Here is an 18,144-nt window from a genome sequence, read left to right as displayed (position 1 = left end):
CTCAAATACAGTGTGAGGGTGTCCCTGTAATGGGTAAAATACTGCACAGAGACCAAGTACAGTCAGCTAGTAGGTCTCTTTTTAAGACCTGCATTATTTCTCCCTTCCCCATCACTCCTCAATGTCCACAGCTTTTTTACTGATTTTTCATCAGATGAGCATGATTTTAGCTAGAAATGTTTTCACAGGCCAAACTTCTCTCAAAAACCCATTTGCTTAAGTTTCATAGAATCACTTTTTGATTCTGAGGGAGTGAAACAGAATCATTTCTCACTGTGCTGCTTTGAGCTTTTTTGTATTTCTTTAAACTTCCTATGCTATTATTTTCTGCTGAAAAAAGCATGGTGAATTCATGCAATTCACTACATGTATCTTGAAGGCTACTATAGATCTGTAGATTTTTAGATGTTCTTGGTGTAGGTAAACCCATTTGGAAACTATAGCTGGATTTGTTAATTACTGTTTTTCAAGTAAACTCTTGTATCTTACATACAACCCCAAAGAGTTTGTGTTTTAAACAACAACAAATTTTCCCTGTTTTTCTGGTGGCTTATCAGAGCCTGCAGATTCTCCATCCTTGTTCTGCTTCTTTTTCCAAGTATGTTTTTACAGGACAAAACCAAAGCAAACAAAAAAAAACCAACCCCAGGATTAAACTGATTTTCCATACGTGGATCTAGAACAAACCTGTGCTTCTTGTTTGCATATTTTAGATCAATCTAATACTGTTGACAAATATTAGGATAAATTCAGAAATTTCCATTGCCTTCACCAGTATAAGGACTACTAAAACATGTACTAAAGTCAGTGTAAGATGGCATCAGGTGAAAGGTTAAGCATTAGATCAGCTAAAGCAACTGGATATTTAAATTGATCTTCACTGACAATTTACATGCCTAAATCAAAAACTGCAGTCTTCAAAGCCAGCTGCCACGCAGTGTTAGAGATGCCTGGAGCATCTGAGATCCTCAGGTTTTGATTTCAGAGCTTTCCAGGGCTCCACAACTGTTTTGAAGCATTCTCAGGTGCTTCAGAGGTGAGTGCCCTGCAGCCTAGCTCATACCTAAGCATTTTCAAGACCTTCAAATCAGATTATCTCTTACTGCTGTGCCTGGTGATGCTGATACTCCCAGAGATGCTGGTAGTCCCAGAGCATATCTAGGGAACAGGACTGAGCTGAACATTTTTGCCTGAAGAATTTCAAACCAACATCTCGCATCTCCTGTTTCCCAGAGAATACCTGAACTGAATCTGCATGGAGCAATCAAGCATTTCTCAGGCTTGAGAGAGAGAATATATGTGTGTTTCTGTGAGGTTCACTGGTCTACTAGCCACTTCGGTCATGTGGGAAAGGAAAAGTCCGGATGACTGATCCAGTAGTTATTTGATATTAGTAAAGCAGAGGCTTGAACAAATACACCCCATGCACTGTGCTACAGAGTCATGCTGTCTTGTGTTCCATTCCAGGATCAGTAGAAGTGTATTCTCTCCTGCAGCCTGTCCTCAGTCCTCTGATCCTAAATCAGCTGGTAGCCTGGTGATTAAGGCACCCTTTCTACAGGCGAGGAAACTTTCTGCCCTCCCAGGCTGTGTAGGTTTTGCCCAACCTGGGCTTGCATTCTGACCACTGTACCTTGGCACAGGGTTTTCCTAAAGGCTACTCTTTCTACTAAAAAATGAGCACTCCCTTCCCCTGCATGACTTTTATGCCATCATCTAACCACTCAGTTCCTAAGAATTTAACGTGAATTTTTAAGACTTCCAAAGTAAAGCTAGTTATTTTGATATGAATATTTACACTACCTGAAATCCTGAGGGAGAGAAGAGTTAAGATCTGTCTTCAGTCAGGATCTGTGGTGGTCTGTGAGGCAATGAATACTTTTGGAAATGTAGAAATCTTTGCACCTCCCTTTTCTGCTCTACATCCTCTTCTTGTATTAATACGCATGTTCCCTCATTTATTCCTACTTCTTCTCTCTATCTCCTGCTTTCAGAACTTAGAGAGAGAGACACCTCCTCAATTCAAGGCCACTCTTAGTGGGTGTATGTCCTGAAACATGAAGGCCAGTATGCCTTTCTCCCACAGGTGTCCTCCACAACCCTGGGGTTTGGCCTGCAAAAATGTAGGAATTGCAGAAAAGAGTTCAACCAGCCTTTGTTGGCAAGGGACATGTTGAAATAATTTTACAGATTCCTTTTCTTTTTCTCTACAAACTGAGGAAATGAATAGAAACTAATCTCAAAGGTTGTTTAGCCTGGAGAAAAGGAGGCTCAGGGGAGACCTTATTGATCTCTACAACTACCTGAAAGGAGGTTGCAGAGGTGTGGGTGTTGGTCTCTTCTCCCAAGTAACAAGCGATAGGACAAGAGGAAACAGCTTCAAGTTGCACTAGGGGAGGTTTAGATCGGATATTAGGAAAAAATTCATCACAGAAGGGGTTGTCAGGAATTGGAACAGGCTGCCCAGGGAAGTGGTGGGGTCACCATCCCTGGAGGTATTTAAAAGACTTGTGGATGTGGTGCTTAGGGACATGGTTTAGTGGTGGACTTGGCAGTGTTAGGTTAATGGTTGGACTTGATCTTAAAGGTCTTTTCCAACCTAAACGATTCTATGATTCTGTAAGATATGGCTAAAAGTTAATATTGAAATGGGCTGTTAGTCTCATTCATGTGGCGGTTAAATTTGAGAGGGGAAGGGTTTGAATACTTGTGGCCCTCAAGTCACATAAAGCCCTTATTTTGTGATATTTTACATTTTTGCTCTTCTGTTTCAGAAGGGAGATTAGAAGGTATTTACACAGTCACCTAAAATAAGTGATGAAATAAGAGTGAAACTGGACTCATTTGAACTGGTGGATGTTGTTTTAAGAGACTGCTCCTAGCAGAGGAGGTGAAGGTTCTTTAGATACCTACAGGCCCTACACTGTACTGAGCTTATTATTCCTCTGTGATGGATTGAGGGAGTTTGGATCATCCACCAAAAGCTGCAAAACTGCTTGGAATCTCTGCTTGTAATGATTTCTTTTACTGAAACTGTTTGTTGTATTGAAGTAGAAAGCCAAAACAGCAGAATGTGTAAAACAGGGTATCAGCAAAGGTGTAATACAAAATGGTTACACGTACACAAATGTTTTACTTTAAACCAGTGTAATTAGCAATTCTGCTGGTTTACTCTGCTCTTATCTGTGTGACTTAGAGTAAACTGCATTGATAAATTCCCTTTGCAGTCATTATCTGTCTTTTCTGCTACATTTATGGTTAGGAATGGCCTCTGCCCACTGGTATGACACATGCAGAGTGAACCAATTACCAGCATGCAGTCAACCTATACAGAAAAAGCATCAGTATAAAGAGTACAAGTCCATATTGTGAACTAGAATTACATTTTTGTGCTTATATTCACTTTGAATCTGACTGGTACATATGCCGTACAAGGTTTCAAGAGTGATATATATGCCCCTCTTTTTTCACGCGTTTTGTTTTTAAGTGCATGCAGTTTTTGTGCTTGGAATATCCATCTTACTTTCTTGTTTCAGAAATGTATTAGACACTATTATGTTTAGTTATGCACTTAAGAAATGTTTCTGCTATGTGTCTGAAACTGCTGTTGTCTATTTTTTAGCTAAATGAATAGGAGAAGAAAAAACCCAAATGACAGTTAGCGGTACTACAAGCTACAAAGATTGCCTAAAAATAGAGGAAAATGAAGAAAGGGTACCCAAACCGTGTGGACACTCTTTGTGGTATATTCCAGCTGCTGCAAGATCCTGTTTAGTAAGAGAGAGTGGAGTTTCAAAGGGGAGCAAATTGGCCAAAGAAGAGGTGCTCTTGGTTTTGCTGTGCCAGATGGAAATAGTGAGAGGAAATAGTGAATTGCTGCAACCAGAATGGTAGAAACAAGGTTTTACAGCATCACAATGCCTGACTTGTTGACCTCAAGTGGACTGGCAAATGGTCATAAAAAGTCTTTTGATAAAACCAGTCATTTTCCTCTGGCATACTGATGAAGTCATTTTGACCTTTTCTGAAGCCATCTTTCATCCCCATCTTGCTCAGCATGGATGTGAAGTTGTATCTTTCTGCCTGTTTGATTCTTGTACACCCATACCTGTACTCTGTAAACAGTCCGAGTGGACCATTTGGGTCTTTCTTGAACATGAGTTCTCTTCCGGTTACATCTAGTAAAAAGCAGCACAATTTACAATCAATACTAGACTAAGTCCAATGACAGATTTTTACTCTGCAGGAAATCCCATTCAGCTATGTCCGCCAGGAAGAAAATGAGACCAAGTATCCCATCTGTTGCAACAGAACTCTAAAGGATTGGACTATAAATAACATTTTTAAAGGGATTTTCTTGTGCCTGTTACTGATGGCAAAATAAAACCTTTAAAAATATGGATGTGTTTGCATTTCAGTACTAAAGCAGTGTTTTTTTCTGTGTCCTTGTCTTGAATACTAACACTACACCAGCACTGTAAACTTTCTTGTCTTTATTATTGTGTGCTGTGTCTGCCATTTCTGGTTGTCATGAGGTCAGTCTACCACAAAGGTGTCAGGGATTATTTTATGAAGCTGAGATTTGCACTGGTAGAAAAAAGCCCCATCTTTCATTGTAGGATAAACTGGAAGCATGTTAATCCACTGTGTTTTGACTGGCATGGAATCACTAAGTGACAAGCAGTTCATGCTCACAACATGTTTGCATTGAGACTTATCTCAGTAGTTTCCTGTAGATACTTCTTTCTTTAGTTTTCAAAGTCCTGGGACCTTTCAAGGAGGAGTTTGTGGACCTGGAGTTACAGATTTTGATGATACAGAGCAAACCCAGGGCTTCTTGAAAGCAGTTATTTGGAAATGCAGTCATGTAGCACCTATTACTTGGCTACCTTGGAGTATTTTAGAAAGGTGATTAAATAGCATTTTCCCAAGTATCGAAGAATAAAATGGAACGGTCTTTCAAAAGCATCAAGCCACCCTTTGTGGCAGACAGGAGAGAAAGGACGGTGCTTGGGAGAGCCCTTGCTGAGAGGAGCATTGGAACACCATGACCTGTTCATGCTGTAGGAGCTGCTCTGCCCCAGACCTGTCTTCTCTTCCCTTCCTCCATCCAAGCCTGTTGCAAGCCAGCCTGTCACGTCCAGGAGCCCCCAGGCCTTCTGGAACAACAACAGCAAGCATGGTTAGCACATTGCACTGGAAATTCAAATTCCCAGGGCTGCCTCCCTTGCTATATCCAAGCGTGGCATCCCAACCTAACAGGGGAAAGTAATTGTGAAACCATGGAAACTAAAAGACTTTCAACTTTTCTTAACTTCCATCACTGGTAGTTGCACCTTCCAGATCTCAAAGGCCATTAACAAGTGTGAGGAGTGAAAGTAACTGCAGGATACATCTGTTGACCTGATTTGTCATCTGGGTAGATTTGCTGCTTGCTAGGGGCATGCATTTGGGATGTTGTATAGAGGCTACTGAGGCTCATCTGTCCCTCCCCCTGCTTCTCTTCCATGTAGGCACAAATGATACTGCCAGGGTGAGTAGGAAGTACGAAGCGTGACTGCAGGGCTCTGGGGGAAGTGGTCAAGGGCATGGAGGCCCAGGTGGTGCTCTCCTCAATCCTGCTGGTGAGGTGGATGGGCCTGAGGACGACTTGACAGGTCCTGTGGGCTAACAATTCATTGCACTGCTGTTGTTGGCAGCAGGGATTCAGTTTCTATGGCCATGGAACCTCTCTGAGGGTCACCAGCTGCTTGGAAGAGAAGGGAACCACCTGACTAAACAGGTCAGTATCTTTGTCAAAAGGCTGGCCAACCTGCTAAGGAGAGCTTTAAACTAGAAATGGATGGGGGAGTGAGTGATTCCGCAACAAAAAAGGAGGTGTGAATGTGGTAGGCACACCACGAGCCTGATGGGAACAGGAGGGACATAGCAATCAACAAAACAGCTAAAGTGGAATCACTTCAAGCATAGGGATGTAAAGAATGAAGTGCCTGCACAAGAACCTTAAGGGAAAACTTCTCAACCCTGTACAGGGGAATCAGCACGCTTGGCTGCCTCTCTGAAATGCCACTACACTAATGAAGGCAGCACAGGCAACAAAGAGGATCAGTTAGAAGTTTGTGTGTGTTACTGGTCTATTACCTCATTGGGATCATGGAGATATGGTGGGATAGGTCACACGACTGGAGTGCTTCAGTGGAGGGATACAGGCTTTTCAGCAAAGACAGGCTGGGAAGGCAAGGAGAGGGAGTTGCTCTTTGTGTGAGAGAGCAGCTGGAATGCACAGGGCTCTTCTTTGGCACAGGTCAGGAGCCAGTCAAGAACTTATGGGTCAAGATTAGCGGGCAGGCCAACACAGGTGCTGTTGTAGTGGGTATCTGATTAGGAAGTAGGTGAGGCCTTCTTCAATCAACTGAAAGAAGTCTGGTCCTTATGGGGACCACCCTGATATCTGCTGGAAGAACAATACATTAGGGCTCAAGCAATCTAGGCGATTTCTAGAGTACGTTGATGACAACTTCCTGACACAAGTGATTGAGGAGCCAACAAGGAATGATGCTCTGCTGGATCTGATGCTGAGAAACAAGGAAGAACTGGTCATGGATGTGAAAGTCAGAAGCAGCCTTGGCTGCAGTGATCATGAGATGGTGGAGCTCAGGATCCGAAGAGGAAGGAGCAGGGCAAAAAGCAGGACTACAGCCCTGGTTTTCACGAGATCTTCAGAGATCTGCTTGGAAGAATCCCATGGGATATGGCCCTGGAGAGAAGAGGAGTCCAGGACAGCTGGTTGATATTCAAGAATCACCTCCTCCAAGCTCAAGAATGGTTCATTCTGATAAGTAGAAAATCCAGCGAATGTGGCAGGAGGCCTGCATGGATGAGCAAGGAGTTCCTAACTGAACTCAGAGATAAAAGGAGGTGTATAAGATGTGGAAGCAGGGGGGGTGACCCAGAAGGAGTATAGAGTTGCTGTCTGATCTTGCAGAGATAGGGTTAGGAAAGTCAAGGTCAACCTGGTATTGAATCTGGTGAAGCATGTGAAGAGCAGCAGGAAAGGAGTCCACAAGTACAAGACAAAAACACTAGGAAAAACATGGGCCTGCTGCTGAATAGTGCAGGGGAAACACTGATAGAGGACACGGAAAAGGATGAGGTACTTAATGCCTTCTGTACCTCAGTCGTTACTGGTAAGACCACCCTTCAGGAATGCCTGAGACCAGAGCGAAAATTCTGGAAAGAGGAAGACTTTCTTTTGGCAGAGGAAGACCAGGTTCAGGGGCATTTAAGCAAATAGAACATACATAAGCCCATGGGGCCTGATGGCTTGTACTCACAAGTGTTGAGGGAGCTGGCTGATATCATTGTGGGGCTTCTCTCAATTATCTTTGAAAGGCCGTGGTGACTGGAAAAAGTTCCTGAAGACTGGAAGAGGGCAAATGTCACAACTGACTTCAAAAGATTCAGGGAAGTACATGCCTGTCAGCCTGACCTCAGTCCCTGGGAAGGTGATGGAGAAAATCCTCATGGAAACCATTTCCAAACACATGAAGGACAAGAAGTTGATCGAGAGTTGTCAGCATGGATTTATGAAGAGGAAGTCATGCTTCACCAACCTGATAGCCTTCTACAATGAGTTAACTAGCTTGATGGATGAATGGAGAACAGTGGATGTTGTTTACCTTGACTTTAGTACAGCTTTTGACACTGTCTCCCATAACATCGTCATGGACAAGCTGACGAAGTATGAGTTAGATAAGTGAACCCAGCCGGGCCCAGAGGGTTGTGATCAGTGGCACAAAGTCCAGTTGGAGTCAAATCACTAGTGGTGTCGATAGTGGGGCCAGTACTTTTTAACATCTTCATTAATGACCAGGATGCTGGGACAGACTGCACCCTTAGCAAGTTTTCAGGTAATAGAAACCTGGGAGGAGTGGTTGCTACACCGGCAGGTTGTACCACCATTCAGAAGGACCTGGACACCAGTGGAGAATTGTGAGGAGAGGAATCTTGTGAAGTTCAACAAGGGGAGATGCAAAGTTCTGTATCTGGGGAGGAATAACCCTAGGCATCAATACATACGGGGAACTGACCGACTGGAAAGCAACTCTGCAGAGAAAGACCTTGGGGCCTTGGTGGACAACAAGCTGACCATGAGCCAGCAGTGCACCCTCACAGCAAAGAAGACCAACAGCATTGTGGGCTGCATGAGGGTGAGTGTTGCCAGCAGGTCAAGGGAAGTCCCTCTCTGCTCAGCCCTGATGAAACCATGGCTGGAGTGCTGTGTCCAGTTCTGGGCTCTTCAGTATAAGGAAGATATGGTTTTCCGTATCTTCCCCCTGAACAGGGCCACAAAGATGATTAAGGGACTGGAGCATCTTTCATATGAGGAGAAGCTGAGAGAGTTGGAACTTACAGCCTGGAGAAAAGAAAGCTCATGGGGATCTTGTCTTATGTGCGTAAATACCTTATGGAATATAATGAAGAAGAAGGAACCAGACTCTTCTCAGTAGTGCCTAGTGAGAGGACAAGAGGCAATGGGCACAGATTAAAACCATGAAATTTAATCTGAACACAAGAAAACACTCTTTTACTGTGAGGATGGTCAAACACTGGCACAGGTTGCCTGGAGAGGTTGTGTAGTCTCCATTGGTGGAGACAGATATTCAAAACCCAACTGGACATGGTCCTGTGCAACCTGCACTAGCTGACCCTGCTTGCATAGGGGGTTGGACCAGATGTTCTCAAGTGGTCACTTCTGGCCTGAGCAATTCTGTGATTCTGGAAGGGTTAGCCTGACTTGAGAGCCAGACACTGGTTACCATGAAAATAGTACAGGGAGGCACAAATGAAGCAGCTTGCAGTGTTGCTTGCAGTAGCTGAGCTCTAAAGAGGGTTTCCCCCTGTGTGGGTTCCTTTCCTTCTCTTTCACCCTTTTCACCTGCATCCCAAGTATGTCTTATACTGGAAGGTGTGCTCTTTGACATCATCTCCCAAACAAAGCTGAGACTGGGAGTAACTTGGTACCAAAACCAGCCTGTTTGACCCTTTGCACCTCTCACCAGCTGGCAGACACCATGCTGTAGTTCCTCAGAGAGCCTCAGAGGTATTGCTTTGCAGAGCCCTGCAGTGTGGTGTGAGTGAGGGGATGCACAAAAATTAGCATGGGAAGACCTTTCATTTGGTTTGGCATGGAACTATTCCCACCCCTATGGGCAACTTTTGCTCTTCCATGAAGTGACTCTTCAACTGGGTATACACAATTTAGGAGTTCCCAGTAATTACTTATTGTTGAATACACACAGCAGAGAGATAGGATTAACGTGCTACAAAGCTAAGAATTAACATGCTTACCACCCTGAAGAGTCTTTGCTGGCCAGGCGTCACTCAAGCGGAGGAGGGCTGGTCTTTGTTGCTCCCTAGAAGAGGCTCAGCCTCCATGTTGCTAGTTGTCTTCCAATTCTTCATTTTTTTTTAAATTCAGATTTTATACCCCCTCATACGAGTGTTTCTCCTCCTGAAGCCTTGCTATGCGGACTATTCCATCCTGACAATAACTTCTCTGTTTGTGTTTTTACTTTTCTTATTTTGCATTGTCTTCACTTGTGTGCTTTTCCACACCTAAAGAACAAACTTCATAGTAAAGCTGAGTCAATATCACAGAACTGGGCTGCACCAGCATAGGTCCTGGATGACAGACAGCTGAACCCTGAGCTGAGGGTTACAGGCAAGGGAGGGCACTGATTTTAGAAGCAGCACTTTGTACAGGGAAGAAAATGCAGGTATACTTTGTTGGGTGGAGATGTATTTCCAAACAGAATACCTTTTCTGGAGGTGGAGTGAGTTGTAATTAGAGGTGGAATTTTGCTGAGAGTAAATGTTTTTACACTACTTCCCTCCTGCATTCAAATCTTGTTGCTTTAATGTTCTCTGACATGTGGTTACTGAGTACCACAATGGCTACAAAACTTTATGCTATTCCTCATGGCCACAGGAAAGCACAGGAAAGCTGCCGTCCCAAGCGAACAGAGGGAGCTGGTGTTGCCAGTGCAGCACTGCTTGTTCACTATCGCACGTGGACAAAAGGGATGTTTGGAAGCTGCTCTTCTGGGCTATAGGCGCTAGTTAGACATTTTATTTCTAGTGTGTTGTGACAGGAAAACAAGCCTCCTGAGTAGGTCCCACGGTGGGGGCGATAGTGCAATAAGCAGTGGTCAAAACTGGGAAACTAAATGCTTAAAAAGAAAAGTTCAAATGCCTTGACTCAGTGAGCAAAAACTTGGTCGTCACAGATTTTGATTTGATTTGGTATGTTTGGTAAACGCCTAGGATAACATGCTGAATAACAATGTTTTGGGGGCTGTTTGAAGCCTAGTGGAAATAAGACACTAAGTGTGTCAGCTTTGTCAATTGGGATGATGTGGTGGTTGATTTGGAATGGCAATAATGGAAATGTGCTCCAGCCATGCACCTGACATGACGCTCTAAGAGAATCAGGTAAGTCAGTGTCTTGAATAACACAAACACAACTCCAAGTTCATTTATTGGATTAAATGCAGATCATGGTAAAATTCTGAAGTAAAGCATCAGTCAAAATTTCACTGGTGTTTCTGTCAATGCCATGACTATCTTTGCTGAGATGCACTCAGAAGTTACATAATTCATCATAAATGATTACATAAATCATGCATTGATCAATGATACAGGTAACAAGGAAACTGCACAGATGTTAGCCAGGAAACAGGTATAATTAGGCTAAATTAAAACAAGGAAGCAGATTTGAATTCTGGAGGTTTTAGATTGCATATCAATAAGAGGTAGCAAGAAGCATGTTTCTCATAGTTTTCCTAGCATTTTTGCTGATTGGAACTCTCAGCAGCCTTAACCTACAACGTTTAGAAAAATGAGGAAAAAACACAAGGTGATTAGAAGTCAGCGATTAAATGTTAAGATTAGAAGTCAGCGATTAAATGTTAAGGGCTGGATCATTCTCCCTTGCTGCCTCATGTTTTCACGAAGCTGCAAGGGCAGGAGACAGTGAATATAATGTGTCTGTATACGCAGGGTGAGACAGGGGAAGGTGAGGGGCATTTTGAGGTTATTCTGGGTTTGTATTAATTTTTGTTAATTTCCAACAGTGTTTAAATTTGAAATTAACATATGGAGACTGCATAGTAATGCAAATGCAGGTTTTGCAGTGAGGTAAAGAAAGCATATAGATTTTTACAAGTTCTTTTTTTTTCTTTCAGTGGTTTTTTTTTTCCTTTCTGGGAGATTCAAGAGGATGAACTGCATTCCCCTGAAGTCAGCACTTGGCATGGGGCTAGGTGATAGCCTGTGTGCAGAGAGCTTTTGTGGCTCCAACTTACTCTCGAGCAACAAAGCCCAAAGAGCAGGTTTGATGCAAGGGAGCAAAATTCTGCACTCTGTTTTCTGTGGAGGGCTGTCTCATTAGGACAATGCAAAGGAGCAGTAGAGAGGTGGTCTTTGAGGCACAGGGTGGTCTCTGGGCGCTGCCTTACCTGGCGGGGGGGAGAAAAAGTATATACACTTTCAGTACATATGGCTATATGGCTTAAGTTGAGCTTTTAACACTGCAGTTCACATTTTTCCATTGAACAGTGAACCTTGGGTGCTGTCTGGGAGCAAGTAATAACTCATTCTAGGGGAGAGCAGAATCTGCCAAAAAAGAGGATGCTTTTGGATTTGTTGTGTCTGATGAAGAAGTGGAAAGGGTGGTCAACCTTAAACTTCAGAACATGGCCAAGAGGTGCACTTGTTACTGTTACAACTACAGTAGCAGCAGCTGCCTCAGTGCCTTTCTCATCAACTGCAACAAAAGACTTGTGAAGAACTTTGGAGATCAGCACATCACCCTTCTCAGCCATTCCACTGAAATCAGCATTGCTGCTGAAGGCACTGCGCATTCCCATGCTGGCCAGATTATCACTGAGGTCATATCTCTCCTCCATTGTGAACTTAGGTAGGTACAAATCCACAAGAGTTTTGGTCATCTTCTTGGAATCAGTCCATTCGGACAGCTTCTCATACGTCAGTTCTCTTTCCAGCTATCGTTTAAGAAAGAAGGGATTTGATGTTTGCAAGGATAAAACAATTAATTAAGTATGAATTAATCAATTTTGTGTCAATTTAGTGAATTAAACAGTTTTTAAATGGCAAATTTAACATTTAGCTGAAAGCATGAAATATAAATTGGTTTTACTGATGATCAGAGGCAGGGTGTGCAACAAACATTTGAGACTTAATGCTGCAGGATTTTGACTACCACCCCTGCCAAATTCATTGCAAAAGAAAGACAGGGCACTCAACACCTGCAGCTGCCATCACCTCAGGTAGTTCTTTCCTCTCTTTGAATTCAGTCTTGATATGAAGGAAATTGCTGGGAGATTGCCAACTGTGCAGCAGGTGGTTTGGTCCAGTTACATAGGAAGAAGTATTAATATGGCATGTATTTCCTTGGCAATTTTAAAACAAACTGCTTCCAGCAAAATCTTTCACCGCCACTCTGTGTCCTGCGCACTATGTCACCAGGGTTCAGCTCAGATCAAATGAAGGAGAGCAATGAATGGTATTCTTGACATGATAGATGCCAAGAATTTAACAATCTTGCAATTGTAGTAACTACAGTGGCAGATCTCATTATTGTAGCAAATGAGTCTCACCAAAATCCTAGTTTTTCAGACAGCAAACAAATGTGTATGGGGGCAAACAGAATGAGAACAAGATGGTGAATAAAATTCCAGGCCATGGAGAAGAGGTGTCTGTTATCTCAGGAAGAGGCTGTGACTAGTTGTGCAGTACTGCCCCTCCTGAATGTGCAGTGAAGGGAGATTTAACCCTTACAGATCATGTAGGATTGGGTGTCAGTCATGGGGCTGTTGAAGAGCTAAGCATCTGATTATGCACAGTGTTGACTGTCCTCAGTTCTTACCAAACTAAGGGCACTCAGTGTAGAGGGACTTTCTTGGGATTAGACAGGTATTAAAGGAAATAAATTCAGCTAGTGGAGGAGATCAAACAGCATGTCCTCAGAGGGGGAGATATGGTCACCAGCCTGTCCTTTTTTTTTTTTTTTTAATGACTGGATGGTGAGATAAGATGGGTGTAGCATACTTTTTTACCTGTTCGAGACCCGTAGTGCTGTCTTTGATGTCATCAGGAAGGAGGATGAACATACTGAGTTCATGTTTCACATACGGCAACTCAATCATTTTGAAATTCATTGTTTCCATGATGAGAACTGGAAATGAATGTCTCATGTACATCATTTTCACAGGCTTGGTCTTGTTCTGTAAAGTATTTATTTGTAAGTAAGAAATCATTCCTTGAAAGGAAGGATGATGACTCAGAGCAGTGGAGGGAGAAGAAACTTTTGTAAGCAGCTTTTATAACAGTGATTTGTCATTCATTTTTCAAAGCTTTTCTTGACTGGACAATATTGCTTATCTTGGTGTTTGTCCCAAAGTATTTTGTTGGGGGCTGAACAAACTGATTTTTCTCTTCTGCTCTAAACATGCACAGCAGCCCTCAGAGGAGGGAGGAGGAGATTTAGAAATGTCTGTAAGGATTAGGGGGATGGAGCAGGTATGGGATATGGCCTTACAACACTATGGCAGAGAAACAGCTATTGTTTAAGAGGAAGAGCGTTGTGCAGTTTTTCTGTCATCTCCTCTCTCTGGCAATAAAAACTGACTAGCTGATTGCTCTTTATGTCACAACCCTTAACAGAAGATAACACTGATGTCTGAGCAAAGGGGCTAATGATGAGGGGAGCTCCTGGCAAGCGGTCACTTTTGCAGGAGTATGTAACCTCTCTTAACATCTACGTCCCTTCATTCAGGGAAGCAGCTAATGTATATGTGTTAATCAGAAGGCAGAAGCTACAGTTGGTGGAAATTGCACAGAGCTTTGTCTTTTGATGTGAATTCATTGACATCTCTTCTGGATACATGCCGTTAGCATTTCTTCTAGTCTTGCCCAACCATGCACCCATTCAGGCTACCCTGTTGCAGCTGTGTTTGAGCAGGTATGTTTGCGCCTAGCTAGGCTGCACAGCACAGCCTGGGTATTGTACTCACCCATGACATGGCATGTAGTTCCTGTCCATGAAGCTTGGACTATCCAAATCATGTTTTTGCAATCTAGCCCTTTTAGCACTGTTTTACAAAAAGGTTTTAAGTGACTCGAGTGCTTTTGGAAATGGTAGCTGTTATCAGGAGCTCATGAACATTTACCTGAGCAGCATCTAAATGTTGCAGTGAGCTGGGCACTGACACATTTTGCTGTAACCAGCATTTCACAGGGTCTAGTTACCACAGGGATACCTAAAAGACTTACGAAATGGAAAGATTTCAGCAGCAGCTGTTGTCACCAGGCTGTTTAAGGTAAGAAAGATACCGGAGGAGCTTACCTTGCTCAGTCGGAAGGGTTGCAGATCCGTATCTCCTGCCTGAAATTTCTCTTCCCATTCTGCCTTGAAGTAAATGGCATTTACCAGGATCAGCTTGGTGGCATTTACCACATCTCGTGGACTCAGCAAATTCTTGATTTTGCCTTTTAAAATCAGAAGAGTCAGGTTTCATTCCAGTGTAGGACAGCAAGGGCATGTTTTGATTGTTTTTTCTCTCAGTTCAACTCCTTGGTGAAACGGTCCATGACTCAGTGCCCTACTCCCTAAAATAGTCCCCTGACATAAATCAGTTAGTTTGTTTACAGTTTCCAAAGCTGTTTGCTGCCCAGTTCTCCTGGCTAGGTGATAGGGATTGACTCCTTCCCCAAAAAATGTCACGCTTCATGGCAAGCAGCTAGAAGCAGAAAGCCGTATACTGCTTTGCCAGCTGGTTACGCCAGGTAAAAGGAGGCCAGCATCTCTGGCCAGTGCAGGATGGTACAGCTAGATAGGCATCTCCACCCGCCTTGGAGCGCACTGGTAGGCGGAGGTGTTTCTCCCCTCTGCCCTGCCTGTGGTGCATGGGTGCAGTGCCTGGGCAGCAGTTGTGCTTGAGGACCAGTTGATGCAGAGCACAGTGGAGTCGATGGGAGTCTCCCCAAGGAGCTCACTGAGGTCTGAATCAGCTATTTGAAGCTGCTTAAGTGTGCTGCTCTTTCTCTGTCCTCCCACTTCATCTCTGCTCCCTCCACATCGGATGGCATGACCTGGCTGCTGCAGTAGCACGTGGGGAAGCAAGGGCACCTGCCAAAGGAAACGGCAGGCTGACTTAGTAGGAGAAGACAGATGTTGGAATTGAGCTCAGCTTACCCTCAGTTTGTTTTTCAACCCAAGCATTGATTTCCTTTCTGGATTGTTCCGGTGCTGTCTTAAAGTTAACCTTCTGTGGCTCTGCTTTGTAGTAGTTCTTACTGAGCTGTATGTATCTCTGAAAAATAGCAAAAAAAAAAAAAAAAAAAAGTTCTATTCTATACTGCATTTTTCAGTCCCAAAGGGAAGTTGTTAGCTCTTTGACTTTTTGATAGTTTCCTGGGCCTAGAGGACTGCAGGGTCTTGCTTGTTACTCTCTGTCATACTGTGAGTTAACAGTTAAGAAATAACCAAAGGACAGAAAATTCCCTTTTTTTGTTCACACTTTTATTTGGAGAAGCGAGGAAGGCTGTGCACATCCCATGGATATGCTTATTTTAAAGTCTCATTTACAATTGTATATATTGGGGGTTCCAATAATAAAGCCATATTGCATGAAAAGAAATCCCTACACTACAGTCAAAGGGCTTAATACTTAAATACTGTGAGCAGACTGACTGGTATTTTCCAGTTAAGTTTGTCCCTGAAATCCAGGGCTCTTCATCTGCAGTATTCAGGGTCAGCTTCAAACCTGTTCTATTAATGACAAGTAATTAAAATGAGAAATATTTTTTGCACCTTTTCTTACTCCTCTCTGAGATGTAACTTACAGGCAATAATGGGAAGGTTTTTTCCATGTAAATGCGGTTGGCAGTTCTCAGTGAGTAGGTGCTTCTGGGTTTGTTGATGGCAGTCAGGAGCTCTTTGAAGCCAGAATGGGTATCTTCAGCTGGCTTGTGCTCAGGATCCTTGGAAAGAGAAACCATTCAGCAATTGCATTTTTGCATGAAGTTTTTGAAACATGCTAAGTGATGTCTATGGGGGAGGGATTTGGGTTCCTCTCTCTTACTTTTTATTTTTCCAAGTTTACCATCACTGCAATTTGCAGGGCTCTGTTTATGACTGGATTAACTGGTTTGCCATATAGCAAACCTTCCAGACTATCCCAGTGACTTGTCCTTGTTTCTCAGAGTCTGAGTGAGTGAAAGTGAACTTGAACCTGTTGTGAAGTGTGTTGGGGTTTGTACTTTAAAGAGGGGTGCAGACAAGTCCAAAACTGGACTCCGAAAGCTGTATCTGGACATTTTGATTCTGAAGATTTTTTGTTTTGGGATTTCAGTTCTAATAGATACCATTTTTCTTCTCTTTGGTCTCCCCCGAGAAGGTCTGGCCACAGAAGAAGAGCCTTCAGCTCCTGCTGCTTGAGTGAAATGAAGAACCTGCAAGCAGAGTTTCCAAAGGTAAGAAATAGGCATGAAGGAACTGGTGTGACTTAAAGCCAAATGGGGATCAAATGGTTGTCTTGTTTTGCTCTGTATGATAACTCACTGTGCTATCTGCTGCTTAGATGACTAATCAAAGGGATGCTGAATCTGTAGTATACGTAAATCCTGTAGAGTAACAATGAGTAGCACTGTCCCCCTCCCAGAGCATCGATGCAGTGCTCCTGTCTGCGTGCTGCAAGGCTGAACTTTCTTCCACAGCTGTTGCTCTCAGCAATAACAATGTGTTTGTGCAAATCCAAAGGGTTCTCCCCACGATAATTGTACAAAGGTGTCTGAACAGGAGTGCAGTGACACAGAGGAGAGTGCTGGGCAGTGCTGAGCACCTCAGATCCCTTTGAGCCAGCAATGTGGCCATGTGGCGTTAGGAAGGATTGGGTCAGGGATTGTGAAGATACCAAAGCCCTTCCTATTTTCCTTCTGGATTGTCAGGCAGTTGATTAGGAAAGCATAAATCAAGATAGAAAGAAAAGCGTAAATCAAGATAGAAAGATGCATCCTGGCCAGGGGAGAGAGGGAGGGTGCTGGGATCTGCAAGCCTCCTGCCAATTAGTTAGGAGCTACTGGCATCAGCTGTTTGCTTCTCAAAGGGAATATCCCATCTGTGACAGAATCATAGAATGACAGGATAAATTAGAAGGTGTGGAATAATTTAGAAGAAGTCAGGTTCAGAGAACCTCTGTGCTTAGCGTGTGATACCCACAGGACACTTTCTCTTAGTGGAGAAGTGGGGAACCTGCTATGAAATGAATAAGATTGTTCACTTGTTACATTCTCTGGTCTGCCTTGGTTACTTGTCATTGTGGTGGCAAATTTTTCTATCCAGCACTACATTTTGCAGCCAGTACAGGAGCCAGGTATTGTATGGGGTGTATGCTTCATAGAGCAACCTACCTTTGCCATCTCTGTTGCTGTATCGTGTTTTGCACCCAGGTACATCAGAGCCAGAGCAGATGATATGCTCCAAGGTGAAAAGAAAATGTTTTTGCCCTTGTTGGTCTCATTAAGCTTGTTGAAAAGATCAACTGTAAACTTGCCAACTGATGTTGAGACGAGTTCCATTGCTACAACCCGGAAAGAGGCAACAGACAGAATTGTACTATTTGAATGTTTAAAATTATGTACACAGTGTGTATTAGTGAGAGATGTTACATGTGCAACACAATGCATTGGCACCCACTAAAACTAACAGCCTAGTTGTATGTTTTATCTTCCACACAGATACTGTTTTCCACCTGTTAGGAGCAGCAATTTCTTTTAGGTTTTTTGTTATCCAGATAATATTTTCCTATAATTGTACATATGTCCTCTTTTATACAGCTGCAGTTTTCTTTGTATTTCTTTCTGCCTTTCGTTTTCAACAATGTGCAGATTTGTAAGCTGCATATTTTTCTTCCTTTTCATCCTTCACTAATGATTTATTAAAGTAATGTTCCCAGGGGAATTTAAATGCAGTTTTAGTACATAGGTTCACAACGTTCCTGAGTTTCCCACTACTTCATTTTGGATCTGTATAGAATTGAGAGCTGATACTGAGAAAGAATT

General features: G+C 43.1%; 1 protein-coding gene across 1 annotated transcript; it reads right to left on the bottom strand.

Annotated features, from left to right (window-relative positions):
• Positions 1-11,654: 11,654 nt before the first annotated feature.
• LOC104261611 (heterochromatin-associated protein MENT) lies at positions 11,655-17,661 on the bottom strand. Its single transcript, XM_009817735.2, has 7 exons — positions 17,494-17,661; positions 16,450-16,536; positions 15,928-16,065; positions 15,278-15,395; positions 14,429-14,571; positions 13,140-13,307; positions 11,655-12,065 (listed from the first exon to the last, which is right to left on the bottom strand). The coding sequence occupies exons 1-7, from the start codon at positions 17,659-17,661 to the stop codon at positions 11,655-11,657; spliced, it is 1,233 nt and encodes a 410-aa protein (XP_009816037.1).
• Positions 17,662-18,144: the final 483 nt, after the last annotated feature.

Source organism: Gavia stellata, chromosome 3, assembly GCF_030936135.1.
Source record: "Gavia stellata isolate bGavSte3 chromosome 3, bGavSte3.hap2, whole genome shotgun sequence".
Classification (NCBI taxonomy): Eukaryota; Metazoa; Chordata; class Aves; order Gaviiformes; family Gaviidae; genus Gavia; species Gavia stellata.
This window is presented reverse-complemented; position numbering and strand designations above follow the sequence as displayed.

Excerpts from the sequence above, each read along its gene's own strand:
- LOC104261611 (XM_009817735.2), bottom strand. The coding sequence starts at position 17,661 with ATGGAACTCGTCTCAACATCAGTTGGCAAGTTTACAGTTGATCTTTTC. Across the intron at positions 16,066-16,449 it reads GACCAAAGAGAAGAAAAATG|GATCCTGAGCACAAGCCAGC; the intron begins GTATCTATTAGA and ends TCTCTTTCCAAG. Across the intron at positions 13,308-14,428 it reads AACCCTTCCGACTGAGCAAG|AACAAGACCAAGCCTGTGAA; the intron begins GTAAGCTCCTCC and ends AATACTTTACAG.